At 36.5% G+C, this 14,310-nt stretch overlaps 1 protein-coding gene across 2 annotated transcripts in view; it reads left to right on the top strand.

Annotated features, from left to right (window-relative positions):
• Nucleotides 1-14,310, top strand: part of ChT (choline transporter) — a 97,386-nt gene that overhangs the window by 16,636 nt on the left and 66,440 nt on the right. The window contains exons 2-3 of one of the 2 annotated variants that reach the window (XM_071584495.1): nucleotides 8,116-8,200; nucleotides 13,218-13,438. In XM_071584495.1, the coding sequence (XP_071440596.1) occupies nucleotides 8,187-8,200; nucleotides 13,218-13,438 (235 nt within the window). In that variant the 5' untranslated portion in view covers nucleotides 8,116-8,186. The remainder of the gene's footprint in view (nucleotides 1-8,115; nucleotides 8,201-13,217; nucleotides 13,439-14,310) is intronic. The other variant, XM_071584496.1, reaches the window with a different exon arrangement.

Here is a 14,310-nt window from a genome sequence, read left to right as displayed (position 1 = left end):
TTGAGTCTTCAGGTCGCTACGTATTGCCAACTTGAGGGAAGAGGGAAATGGTCTGACGGGAATGCTGGTGACACTACGGGAATTGACAAGCAGTGAGATATTGTAAAGCTACAAAATCAATGAATATGCGATTGAAGAATCTTAAAAATTTATTTGCAGTACTAAATATGTATTGAGCGAGATTGATCCATGATTTTACGAAAATTAATCGAAAGCTTTGGTGTCATACGAAAATTATTTAATCCATCGGATTAACCTCGCCATCCAATCCTCACTCTTTAATCCAGTCTATCCTCGGAACGCGGCGCGACTTGCATCTCTTTACTCGATTATTCTCTTCTTGGATCTAATTTTGCTGTCTTGTGCACTTCAATGCATTACGTGCACATTGTGAATTTATTTATTTGTTTAAAGGCTTAATTTATTGAATAAATCGATCCTTAATTATCTTAGTCGGTCACTCTTGCACTATTTTCTTAATAAACCTGTTATTTATACAAATATATTCAATAATCGTTTGCTGAACGAGTGATCTGCTTAATTTTAACTATGCCGTCGATAAAGCCTACCAGTCAGTCATAGCCAACAGTTTTCCTTTATTTCTTGCCTATGTCGGTACTGTGTCCCATTTAGATGAATGGCGGATGACGATTTAAAAGTAATTCACGACCAACGAGAAGCATAGAATTTTGAGTTAATCATCGGCTTACGCCACTAATTGGGATGGGATAGCTCTCTGAAATCCGTACAGAATAAATTCATGAAAATCCATTCCAGGGATTTGAGGCTGCGATGAATGACTAGGGTGTTATAAAGCGCTATCGCGGATGAAGATCGACGTGCCCTTCGTGCGTAAATTGGAAAGTTTCAGAATATATATACTCAGTGAATATGCTGCGTTAATTATTATATGTATACATGTAGAGTACACCGTAATTAAGTCGTATGATAGCCTTGATGGGATAACCTAACAATAATTGGTTTGAAAGGACTCTCTGAGTTTCAATGCCTTCAAAATTCAATCGGACAACAATCTACTGAGAAGTTGGATTAGTTCGCATGGGATTCCGTATATTGTTGGTGTTCGCATCTGCAGATTCTCTTGACATAAAATCAAGGTTTTCTCTTATAATAACAATCGACTTAAATGGCATTAATAAAACTTATCGTTCGGTTGACAAATAGGTTGTCATATTTGATATTACGTTGACAAATTATCTTACATTAAAAGTTGTATTCATTAAAATGTTGCGATTTGCTGCTTATTATTTGTGATTTGGCATGTGCGAATTTTCTGCCGTCACTTCATGCCATATTCTTTCATCGGAATTGTAACCCTGACGCCTCCTCTCTGATCGCTCTTGACTCGATTTTATTCTTCTGAATTTTCTAAGATAACGATGACAAAGCTCTCTATAATTCACGTGAATTACGTAATCTTATTGAATTTTGAAAGTACTTTTCTAAGATATCTCTTGTCTTCTGATTGAACGTCACAATTATGAAAAAATTGGCTCATATTTAATTAGTACTAGTTTTTTCCATATTTATATAATGTCAAACGTATTTCGCCATCATATTCTGCCGTTCTTATTGAATACGAGTGGATAGAAGGCTAACCTTGCGTCATCTTTGTATTTTATTCGATCCAAAAAAGGCTCTGTGATACGCTCTCCCTCGCTTCCTTCCTATCCCACCCTCGATTATTTTAAATTAATGTTCAAAATAAATAATTATTATTTTGTGAAAATGGATGCCAATGAGTAGTAAGTTATTGCAGACTAATCTTGCCTGAAAATACTCGTTTTTGAAGTCAAATTATCATAATTATAAAAAAAGGCTTGGTTGAACCTATCTTTCCATAAATATTGAATTTTGGAATTTAAATTGTATGCATTGAAATAAAATCTGCCTAGTGATGGATAAATAACTAAATGTTAAGGTATAATGCAATCTCTTAGACCCAATGGAAGGTGATATATTGTTTTGGCCTTTAAATATATGAAGAATGTAGATCTTGAGTACATGTATTATTTGTCCTTTCTAGTTTCAATGGAAAATGTGAATAAAATTTTGGCCTAGTGTGAGTAGTCTATATGTAAGAAAGTTGTCTTAAAAATGCAAATACATAAGTAGAAAGTGGAAATTTAATTTAAAAAGAATGACCGTTGCTATTGATATGTGTCTTATAATTAATATAACTCACGTGATCCGAAATGCCTTTTCATTTTTTTGACGTAACTGCGCCGTATCGTTTTCATGTTCCTACGTAAAGGCTTACATATTTTATGACAACCATTTCTCTTGACATTCATTGTAGCAATAAAATATGAGATTCTATAGTATATGTTAATTTTACCAGTTTCGAAGGTTTCCATAATTCTTTATAACATATAAAAAAATCTTTTCTGGAGTTTAAATCGATATGGTGGTGAAACAGGACACTAAACAGGACATCTAGACCGAGGTCACTTTCCCGGTGTAATCCACTTTGCTTGCATCAAAAAAGTCAATTAGCTTACTGCTTTCTACCACTGTTTTGAGAATAATTTTTTTTCTTCAAATGTTCCTCAAACAAATGCACATCCACGCAGAAACGCTTCCCAACAAAGCCTCTCATCATAGAGCTAACATCTTCTGGATCTTTGATGACCTTATGTGACTCTTCAGTCAACAATCTATTTTTAACAAGTAATATCTCTATTAAATTACCTTTTTGTTCAATTAAATATGTATTATATATATTTTCATTCATGCTTGTCATCTTAAAATAGTTTTTTGAAAGTATTGCTTGTTCCCTATTATTTCCTTAGCAGTGATACGGACATTAATTGGATAAAGAAGCGTGCAGTAGCTGAGGCTTCGAAATAGGTTTGACCTTTCGAATGTTTATTCTTTTAAATGCCGAAGTTAGCATTGCGCGAAATGACTGCTGTGAATAATTTTTCGCCCCTTGTAAATTTGGAGTTGAATTATTGAAGTTTGACTTCATTTATCTCCATATTGGTTTTTCTGCCTGCTAAAACTAGCGTTATTTACATTGACAGCAATTTTCAAGTGTTTAATAATTTCGTTCTATTAAAAGGCATCGAAAATTATATCAAATACATCCGATATCAATCGCTTGACTAAAATTTAATCCTATGTACCACATTAATCTTATTGATGACCTTCCTCAAGATATCCCGTTCGTATTAGTGATTCTAAATATTCTATTGCAATATTGATATAATTACGTTATTTGTTTCAAAATAAGTAATAATTTTGCTAAAAATATGAATTAATGCAAAGTATTTCGTTTACAAGTAAATATTACCTCATAGCGCTATGAAGACTCTCTCCATTGATCTGGTCACGACTTCTGATGGATTACTGCCGTTCGGCTAAGGATCGTTAAGTATCGTCCCTCTTTAAATTTAGTGCCAAAAATAACTGCAGGACGAATTGTCCGTGTCAGACGGCGGAGACTCGGAATTGTGTGGCGTGCGACCGCCGTTCGGCTAATTCGTCGTCGACCGGCGATTAGTATCCGTCCGCGGTGGAACGGAGCACTGACGCTCATTTTAGGAAATCATATTATCCTTCATTGCGGGTCGAATGGCTATGTAACCCCATTTATGCCACAGGGATGATCGTCCTAACCCCTTCAGCCCTTTAATTTAACCTCCGGGATGTTTTCTCATGACCCCCAGAATAATTTCTCTACACTTTAGTCTACTCTACATTTCTCAAGAGCTAAGTGCCTAGCGCATGACTTTTCCAAATCATTTTCCGTATAATATCATACAAATTCTCACAATGGTACATAAAACCAATTCATTCATTTGTGGCCCTAATTTTTTTATTTTCCAAATAATATGATAAAAATGATAAGTGATATGACTTCTTAAGATGATAAAAATTTGAGATGACAAAAATGTTAATTTAAATCAGGCTCAACTATCGCTAAGTACAGGTAATATGACTAAGCACTATTCAAAACTACCGGCTGTATCACAGCGGTCTGAAGATTACCCTTGGGATATGGTTTTAGTTACAAAATGTAAGCAAGACAAAAAGGAAAATCATTAATGAATGAATGCAGTATGGTTCAGAAATGTAATAATATTGGACTTTGAGGAAAAAGGGATCTAACAGATTGGAGATTTTCAGTGTACTTCCCGTACACTAGAGAGGAGTGCAAAGAAGTCGATCCGCCACACGTTATCACGAACCGAGTGACTTGTAAATTCAAAAAGACCGAAAGGTTTATTGAGGTTATTGTACTGAGAGTCGTAATCGGATCTTAATGATTGTGATCGAAGGAAGAATGTTGGAGTTCGAGGGAAAAATGGAATAAGCATTGTGGACGGCGCGAGATGAGGAGTGGGAGTAATGGACAAAGAAATAATGCATGCAAAACGGTAGCTTGAGGATATTAAATAGAGCTGTGCAAAACGCTTCCAGCACTCGACTGTACTCAAGGTGTTTGGGCACGCTACACTTGGACCTTTAATGGGAAGAGTGAAAGCAGGCTGACGCTGGGTTTCGCCCATGCTATCAGCCAATCCTGTATCGTGTGCGGAGATATTCGATCGGTTTTGAACAACCCCCACCCCCCCCTCCCCCAACCCCCGTGGAAGGGAGACGCGGCGGACTCGCTCCCGTTCGCCCACTTATTAGGTAGGCGCTTGGGCACGCCTGCGCACTGTTTTCGACTCCGGGTCTAACTTCAAAATCGAAAACAAAACAAAATTGGTTTTCTTAATGCGTGATATGAAGTTTTAGCGCGTCATCCCCTTGTTCCTATTCTCTTCTGTGCCACATTTCATTGAGAATCAAGTACAACTATCGACCAAATGAACGATATTTATATTTAGAAAAACTGAATCAATTATTTACGCATTGATTACCAAGACGTATTGCTTATATTTGGAAATGTGTGTAACGGAAAAGGGGTTATCATTTATTATTGAGATTTTTGAGGAAAACACGCAGTGCTGTGCTTGTATACTTGCTATTTTTGGCGTGTGTATTCTCGTTGAATTCTCGAGCAAAACATTATGAGGCATATAAATATTTTATAGAATAATAAAATAAAAATATCAAAGGAATTCCGACTTTAATGATTGGAACTCTTTCATAAAGTTTATTTACGTTTGCCAGACTGAAGATTTTGACTTACATTTTTTTAAAATCCACATACTTCCAAAAAATACGTTTTCATTTTGGATTACGGAATGATAATTAAACGAACGATTTCGTGAAGAACTAAAGATTCATTCTTAGTCTACACTTACGTAAACAATTAAGGATGTGCACGTAGCGATTGTAATGATGGCGATGTAAGCGATTGATGATTTTTTTAAATTCTACTTACAATGAAATTTCAAGGGCCTGGAATTTGTCACCCCTGTAAAAGAGAAGATTATCGAATTTTCATCTACATCTACATGATACCCTGCAAGCCGCCGCAAGGGTGTGTGGCGGGGGGTGTTTGGTCACCACCTGTAAAAGGGAGCAAAACCACATGCAAAATCAACACATCCATGCAATCTTATACCCACAGTGGCGGTGAATACATTCATGCAAAAATCCTTTCAACTTACACGCATGCAAATAAATATACTATCAGCTGACAAACAATTGCACCTTAGGATGCAGTAAAAAATTTATCCAATAACATTCCTGCTACAATCTGACAAGTAAGAAGCGAAATTCCACCACCACATAGACATTCAACATACAACGGTCTCATCCCCCAAGGACACAAGTAGAGAATGTGACCCAACAGTGTAGGTAGTGGGAGGGTCCCACCCAGAGAGAGAGACGAGGAATGGAAGGGGAAACCCAAAAACACATAAAGCAGAGCTGTTAAGAGCAGGGTTTTCCATGTAAGATGAAAGTCAGTATAGTTGTTGGGAAAAAAGTATTATTTTTCTTTGCATTAATAATTACGCTTTGTAAGTATTAAGTCGTGCTGTATGTATTAAATAACCATAAAAATTGCACTGCGAACTCTATATCGATGGAAGGTTATTGTATACTCATTTCAGTCCATTTTCTCTGTCAATCTAAGTCCCTCGTTGGTTTTGTACTCTTCAACTAATAAAAGAGACTTAGGATCGAGGCTTTCTTATGGAATGTATGTTTTTTTTATTTCACAATGGATTTTCCAGAGTAGAGTTCAAGGTCATATGTTATCTCAACCAAGCGTGCAATCCGGATTAGGTACTGCTAAATATACTGTGGAATAATCTTCCTAATGGAAGTTTGGTGAACCTAGAATCGATGACTGCTCATTTTAGAAGACGCTTCGGGGGCGCTCTGCAGTGAATTCATACCTCTTTATTCCGAATTTGAATTATAATACTATACTGATCGATTCATTTATTTCACACTTAAAGTTAAATTATGTGCCGAGATTAATAGAAGTTGAATGTTTGGTGCTTATTACCATATATTTTCTTGAAATTTCGAGTACAGATATACCTCGTCTTAGCGATATTTCTCTCCTAGTATATTTTACTAGTATTTTCATTTGAGTTAATTATCTATCTTCTCGACCCTTTTAGAAACTCAAGGTATAGGTAACAAGCAATTAACTCTCCTGAGCATGAATTAATATATTTCCAGCGATTAATTTAAAAGTACAAGTGGTTGCAAATAAAAGTGGATTGATAGATCTGAAGGTAAATATGCATTATTCTTTAACATAATCCATTATTAATTTAATATTTAATATAACTTCAAGACTCTATATAGACTCTATTGTAGACTGTATTCATACATGTTAATGTGAATTTTATATTTATCCTTGTGCGTGTACTGTTAAAAGTTGTGATTTCTAATTCATGCTCGTTCTATATTTTTTATCCTGTCCTTTTTTGTTGAGTCTCAGTGTCCATTTTATTCTTGGAATACGCTTCCTATTATGCCTCGCTACTTATGTGTGCTATATTTTCACGATTCCTCGTGACTGCCCTCTCTCACGAACTCCCTTTTGTGAGCCGCCCTTGCGTGTTTTGGCCGGCAAAAAGGAACGGGTGCTTAGGTCATCACGTGTGTGCTCTCTTTCCCTCGCACGAATTGATTTCCCTTTCCTGGTCGCGAGGAGTTTGTGAATCCATCATTCGACAATTTACTCTCTGCCTCAGCCAAACGTGTCTACTGTAAATGATTTTGAATAAGCACGTTAAATATTTCCAGTTTCCTAAGAGGAACAGTCACATATCATCTCCATAGATGGCCGGTTTCATTCGGCCGTTTCATGAGCCAATTACTTAAACGCCGGTATTAATGTATGATTTAAAATTGTCCATAATTAATTATGTATGTGTGTGTCTCATAATATCATAGTGTCTAACATTTTTGGATGTTATAATTAAGAATTTGAAAAAACTTCAAAAGACGTAAATACTTTAAGAATTTCCTGTGCTGCCTAAGCCACATAGATTGTTTTTACCTTACGCATAATTTCTTCGCGCTCACAAAGCTTTCTTAGAAAGAACTTGAGAACTATTCTGCCTTTTGGAGTTTTTTAAAATTTTAATAGGGATGCATGATAGTTTTAAATGTGATTTTTTAAATATGTTGGTCACATCATTGCATGTCTGGTCATATCATTGTATATTTCTGATCGGGTTTTAGTGCTGTATGAGTTGAAACCTAGTTAAACTGAAATATTATGTAATTTTAACTAATATAATGCTTCGTTTTAATTAGAATTAAAATCAATTTCATCAGTTACAAAATTACTTATATGCATCACTTTATGCTCCTACCAACTTACTTACCTATAAATATTGGGCATAGAAACTTTTTTCAAGTTATCTATTTAAAGCGTGAAATATTTATCACCTGTGATTTTGAAATTAAAATTATTCACGGAGACGTGGATACACATAAAAATGTATTGAAATATCTCATTCCTTCATAAATACACTTTTCATTTAACATGGCACCTTACTTCATAGTTATTTTGATCTAATTAATTACCATAATCATCAAGAATATATATAGTTGGTTTTAATTGATGGAGCCTTTTGCACAATGGGGTACATAAAAAAATGAAAACTTCCAGCCTTCTTTCGCCTCGAGAAGAAAATAATATTATCTCCATATTTAACTCTGCAGATGATATTCAGCGCACCTCTATTTGCTGCGACGACGTTTGCATAGTTTATGCGTTACACCATCCAGTAAACATGGAAACGGAAAGGTATGTCTCAGCGCCACAGTCACCAGTGCCACTTTTTAGCCGAATCTGCTAGTGAAGGGTAGCCACTCCTCCCGCAATTAGTGTGTGTTCCCCTTACCGTAGTCATCATAAATTAGAGAGGTAGTCAGTGAAGTGTCCACGGGTGGACGCTAGATATCACTTCAGGGGCTAATTCATGCCCTCAGTCAATAACCATTTTCGTACAAGCTTCCAAGTAAATATGCCAACCCATTTCCTTTTAAACACCGCTACGGATTGAAAATAATGTAACCAATCCAGCTTTGAAGATCGTCACCTTCGAATGAAATCTTAAATTCAGTTAGTCACATTTATAAAAACATTTGCAAATATTCATTAAAATAAGGCGGTTTTTAATATCTTTTTGTGAACATTCATGGGAGTATTTTTGTTGAATAAATATCTGTTCGAGATTTCATTCGCGCATAACGTTTATGAAAACTCGAAAGTTTCGCCAGCATCAAAATAGGCTATTTTATCTGAATAAGCCGAATGGAAATCTGGCGAAACTATTGTGTTTTTGTGAACGTTATACGCATTATGTACTTTATATGATAGTCTGTTGGGACGTTTTAGTACTGTGGGTAGAGCTTTGAGAGACTATTAAACGGAGGGTTCTATCCACTGGAATCGATGGCACCTTCAGGCTTACCCCAGCTGAGTGTGATTTTTCTGATATAAGACCTTTCTAGAAAAACATGAGTGGCACAGGAAAAAAACTGGCCTCCTTACCCTGATTCCATTCGCCGTTGGGCGTACTAATAGGTGGGCTCTACCCTCACCTGTCCAACCAACCATCAGGTTGATGACTATGAATATTATAGTCCAATGACGTATGGGCCTTTTACTCTAGTAATAGCTTTCTATTTTTCGTTTGTCAGCATTAATAAATCTGCAGGGGCAGAGAGAGATAGCGGAAGCCATAGGCAATATGATTTATACTTCCAGAAAAGACTGGCATCCTCGTGTAAATACCAACAGTTAGTCTTACTTTTCCACGCCGAGAGATCTAGAGATCTGAGGAAACCTTGGCTATCCCCAGAGACAGTTTTCAAATGAGTATTACGTCTTTAATATTTTTATTTTTAAAAACTATATTGCATTTTATCGAAAAGAATGCACTGATGGTTTTTCTTTTTGATAACTTGGTAAAATGAGAGAAATACTCTGAATAAAATTTCCTAAATATTGAATCGATGAATAGGTAAGTTTAAAATATTCCCAGTCATCACCCAAGTAGATATTTCACAACCAAGGGCAATAGTATGCATCAAATTTGCTAGCTTATGGTAGTTAAATGTCCCATACTTAGTAGCGATCGTATAGTATTTGTAGTGAACCAGGTAGTAACGTTTTGGTCACTCGAGGGAATGTTTATACTTGGTCCATGCGTCGACACCTGAATTTCCGACTTAAATGCTTTTACTGGGCATGGGAAAGTTATTCGGGTGAAAGTGTTAATATTCGAGAGATACGTGTTTGTTAATATATTTAGTCCTCGGTCGCACGTTGCGGTATCATGTTATTTATTCAAATTTATTCTCCTCTGAATTTTGCGCTTACGTTTATGACTCAATGATTTATTCGGGAGCAACAAGTGCGGTGTTTTTCGCTTTGGCTGAGTTTGCCGGGTCGCGAAAGGGTTTTCGACAGAGTAGGGTTAAGGATTGGCAAGAATGCGTATTCAGACGCTTTGTCTTCGTGTTTATGAGGTATCAGTTTATCAGACGCTTTTGTTTGCATAAGAAATGTTTTCCCATCTCTCTTCCCCTCCTCGGACATGCTTTGAAATTCTATGCACAGATAAAAATTACTCGAGTCGCCATCAAATGAATCAAATTAAAAATCGGAAATCTTTGCTAAAGGTTTCTCAGTTTGATTTCAGTCCTAAAAGATTTAAAACTATTTGGAGAGACTCGATAATGAATACGATTCCGCAACAAAGTTGACCGCAGCGATATGATTTAATTTTCGTTTCAGGCGCACCTCAAAGTTCTTTCTGCTTAAGTGCTGAAGTCTCTCTTATGTAAAATTTCGACTTATTTAGCAGGAGAAAATGCGATACTGACGATAGGCCCTGGGATCTCTCGATGCGCTGAGAACTTCATGCTTGCAAAAGCGTTGAGCAGTTGAGAGCAATCAAAATAACAATCCAAAGTCAGTCACCCCTGATTTGCCATTTCCGTTTTTGCGCGTGGATTAACAGTAAACATTATCCACAAATACGTAGCTCCCCCTAGGAGTCAAACAAACAAGAAAGAACACCGTTCGATTTCCGTTATGGCACGAAATCAAACACTAAAGATTTAGTTAAAGGGGGGGATCAAGGATTTCGATACGGTCAACAACCTCCGTCTGCGTGACTTGTTTCGAGTTCGATGGCCAGCGTGCGCAGATTTATTTGAGCTTTTACCGGACATCAAAATACATCAATACATATGCAAAATATGGGTAACGAGTACATCGAATAATTTCCAATTACATCCTAGAAACTTCAACGATTATACCAGCGAGTACCGATTTAACAGGACCATGGCGTTAAATGTATAGATTATTATTGATCTCAGCCCGAATAAAAGCGATATACTCCTCTGCTTAACATAACTAGCAATGTTGCACAAAATGAGACAAATTTCAAGCATTGAGAATTTATTGATTGTTTTTGTTTATGAATTCTATTTCGGTCCATTCGCTCTGCAATTTCACTCTGCTATGTCATTTTAAACTGAGAAAATGTGAATATTATCATGCATAAGTTTGTTAATTAATAATGCTTTCGGCTCGAAATGTCAGTTATGGAGAATGATATATATATATATATATATATATATATATATATATATATATATATATATATATATATATATATAAATAAGCCTCTTCTTTTTGCGAGCGGTTCATAACCTTTCGGTTGATTACCTCGACTATTTAGTGATAAAGAAAACTTCATTCATTTTGATGATCTTTCCTACCTTAACCGGAAAATAAATTTTTACTCGAGAATAGGTAAAAACAAAGGTAATTAAGCGTCTAAGGTCCATGGTTCCATTGCGTTTATAGACGATGAATTGAGTCCTTGAGTTGACATAAAAAGGGTCAAGGTTTACTGTTGAAAAAAAAGCATTTTTAGAGGGATATATCTCGTCCCTCAATCAATATTAAATTATGACCTCTCCGCGTGTAAAGCGGGAATAATCGACCACAATCGGTTTGATCCGTAGACCGACATTTTTCGTTTGGATTGGGGAAACGTCATAAGCTTTTTAGATAAAAACAAGGTATTCATAATCCTTCATCGAGCCATTGACTTTAAAGTCATACGCTCTTTATATTAATATGTTTAAGCTAAAAGGGTTACGCTTATAATTTGCGAGGATAGTGAAAATGATGTATATGGGAAATCTCTCCCAGAAAACTACAGTATTTTTCCTTTATAGTTAAAATATGGATTACGTAAGACAGAACAGGCATATTTAAGAAAACGTTTGCACAGCTTCTTCAGTTGAGGAAGTTTCCGTTTCTCTAAATGTTTGTGTCTGATCAATCATCTCAATTAATCTCTTTCAAGCATCTTCTTACATAGAATGCCCACAGTGAACGATAAATTGTTGGTCGAAGAGGAAACTACGGAACACTTATCATTCAAACAACTATTTAGCTTAACCAACGTTGAATTATAGTTTCACTTGCTGTTATCTCATTCAAATGAAGGAATCGCATCAGTTCACTTGCCTGAACGCGAGCTAAACATTAACTCGAATCATCACAGGCTAAGGCTTACCCAGATAAACGACAATAGATATTTCTTTCAACTAAAAAATCATGTATGAATAAGTTTAATTCTAATTTTAGCCCAGTCAAATACTATTTTAATTGAAAAATAGACAATAGAACAATGGCTAAGATACTTAAGTACCTAAAATTGTGATGGAAGCATACTTTTATCGTTACTAAGTCACATAAATGTAATGTTAATGCAGTGAGATTAAAATATCCAGTTAACAAAGAATACCTTTTAGATTTATGCATTTTATCCCCTTGTTCATATCATGATTCATATCAAGAATTTTGAATTAATCTCCTAAAGGTAAGAAACTCGCCTCTCATTCTACATTCCACTCCTTTCCACGCTCAAATTTCCCATATATAGATGCTCATATTAGGCTAGTAATTTGTTTTTAGTAACTCATTTACTCAATAATTAAAAAACAAACTAGACCATTATAATACTTGATGCTCTCTTGGAATGTCGTAAAGGCTCTTGGCCCAAATGTGAGATTAGCTGGAGTATAGAGAGCCATGTATCACCTCGCCCTTTTATTCCTACTTTCGCAACAGCCCAAACATTCAACGAAGATAGTATTCCATCAGAGGAGATTGAAGAAAAATATCACCTGCCAAAGGAATTAGGATTCGGCAGAAGTCACAGCCAAGTGGGTATCTATTGTACCTACTTCGACACCCATAGCGTTAGGAGTTGGCCATAAACTAAAATCGAGAATTTGAGAATATCCGCAAGTTACTTTTTTATCTGGAAAAAATACTTTCTAAGCCTTTAAAAATAGTAAATCAATAACAAAATCTTGACGAAATCAAAACTGTCTGCCAATTAATTCACGGGATTAAATTTTACCGTTAACTTTTCGATCCTCTCGCGTTGCCAAAGTACTATATTGCCAACCTCATAACCTCGGAGCCAATGTCATTACTGACTCCCGAAAGTGGTAGTACTTATAATTTTTCACATTGCCAACTTATGCTGAACAAATCGGCGAAATAGGGACCCAGCGTTCCCTTCCTCTGTAGGAGAAAAACAACCACAACTCAAGGCGAACTCTCTAGATCGATGCGTATGTAGGTGGAGTTCCCCAGTAGGCAAACAGCGGAAGAACTCCAGTTCGGCATCCCTTGCCTCGTTTGGCCTTCGCTCCCCTCGTAACCCCTGTCGTTTCTCTAACCCCTTGTGTGCTTTCTCCTTCGGCTATTGTGGACACTGCAGCAGCAGTAGCAGTCCTCCGCCCCCAACCCTTGGCCCGCCGGAGATCCCCGCCAAGATGTTCAACGTCGCGGGCCTCATTTCCATCATCCTCTTCTACGTGCTCATCCTGGGCGTGGGGATATGGGCCGCCCGGAAGAAGCAGAGCGGCAACGACTCCGAGGAGGAGGTGATGCTGGCTGGAAGGAGCATCGGCCTCTTCGTCGGCATCTTCACCATGACGGGTGAGAGAACGGTCATCACTATGCCAACCTCATTTCATCAATCTCACCTCATGCTATTATTAAAACATCAATGCACGTATGCAAGCTTGTATCTTGTTGTCTCGTGCCCCAAGAAATTTCATTTATGTAGAAGATTTTATACTTGTGCATTGCACTATCATTTTATATTTAGCTACAGCACAAAACATGTGGGTAAACTATACGGATATTTGGTTAATACCCTTCGTAGGAAGGGCAGAAAGACTATATGTATATTATTCTGATTGGTAAAGGGTCAACATCAATTCAGTACTACGTGATTTGTGACAGGGTCACAAAACGGACGAAAGTAGGGCTGTCATTTGGTCAGATCTTCTTCATGAACCATGTTCTCTATCAGTTATTCACAAACAACTGAAGAAAGTTGACGTGCTGCCCTTATTGTGGGGGCCGAATTCAAATATAAATGCATAGAACTTCTGATATGAAATGAATTGATTATTATTTGTGGTCTATTTTAATTGTGTGTTGAAAATTTGATAAATAGCAAATTTAATGTTTTATGCTCAAATTCAGTATTCACTGTATTCACACATTTTCGTCATCAGAGTAGTCGGGTGCAAACAAGGAATTAGTTTCCTCAACCTCACTTTGGGGAACAAATTTTGTGAAATATTAAGTAGAATTTAAAACATTTTGCGGATTTTGCGACGCATAAATTAGTATTTTTTCACTACTGAAAATGAAATTTCCACCTATTTTTACATCCTTTACAAGTTAACAATAACATAGCTTCATTATGAGTTAAGGAGCTTTGGTAGTAGTAGTACAGGTAGGACCTTCAGTTAAGGACATTAGGAATTCGGAAGTAGTTCCTGATTCAACTGTAGTAA

Source organism: Hetaerina americana, unplaced genomic scaffold, assembly GCF_022747635.1.
Source record: "Hetaerina americana unplaced genomic scaffold, ioHetAmer1.1.p SCAF_19, whole genome shotgun sequence".
NCBI classification, from domain to species: domain Eukaryota; kingdom Metazoa; phylum Arthropoda; class Insecta; order Odonata; family Calopterygidae; genus Hetaerina; species Hetaerina americana.
Note: the sequence above shows the minus strand (reverse complement) of the source record. Positions and strands in the feature narration are given on the sequence as shown.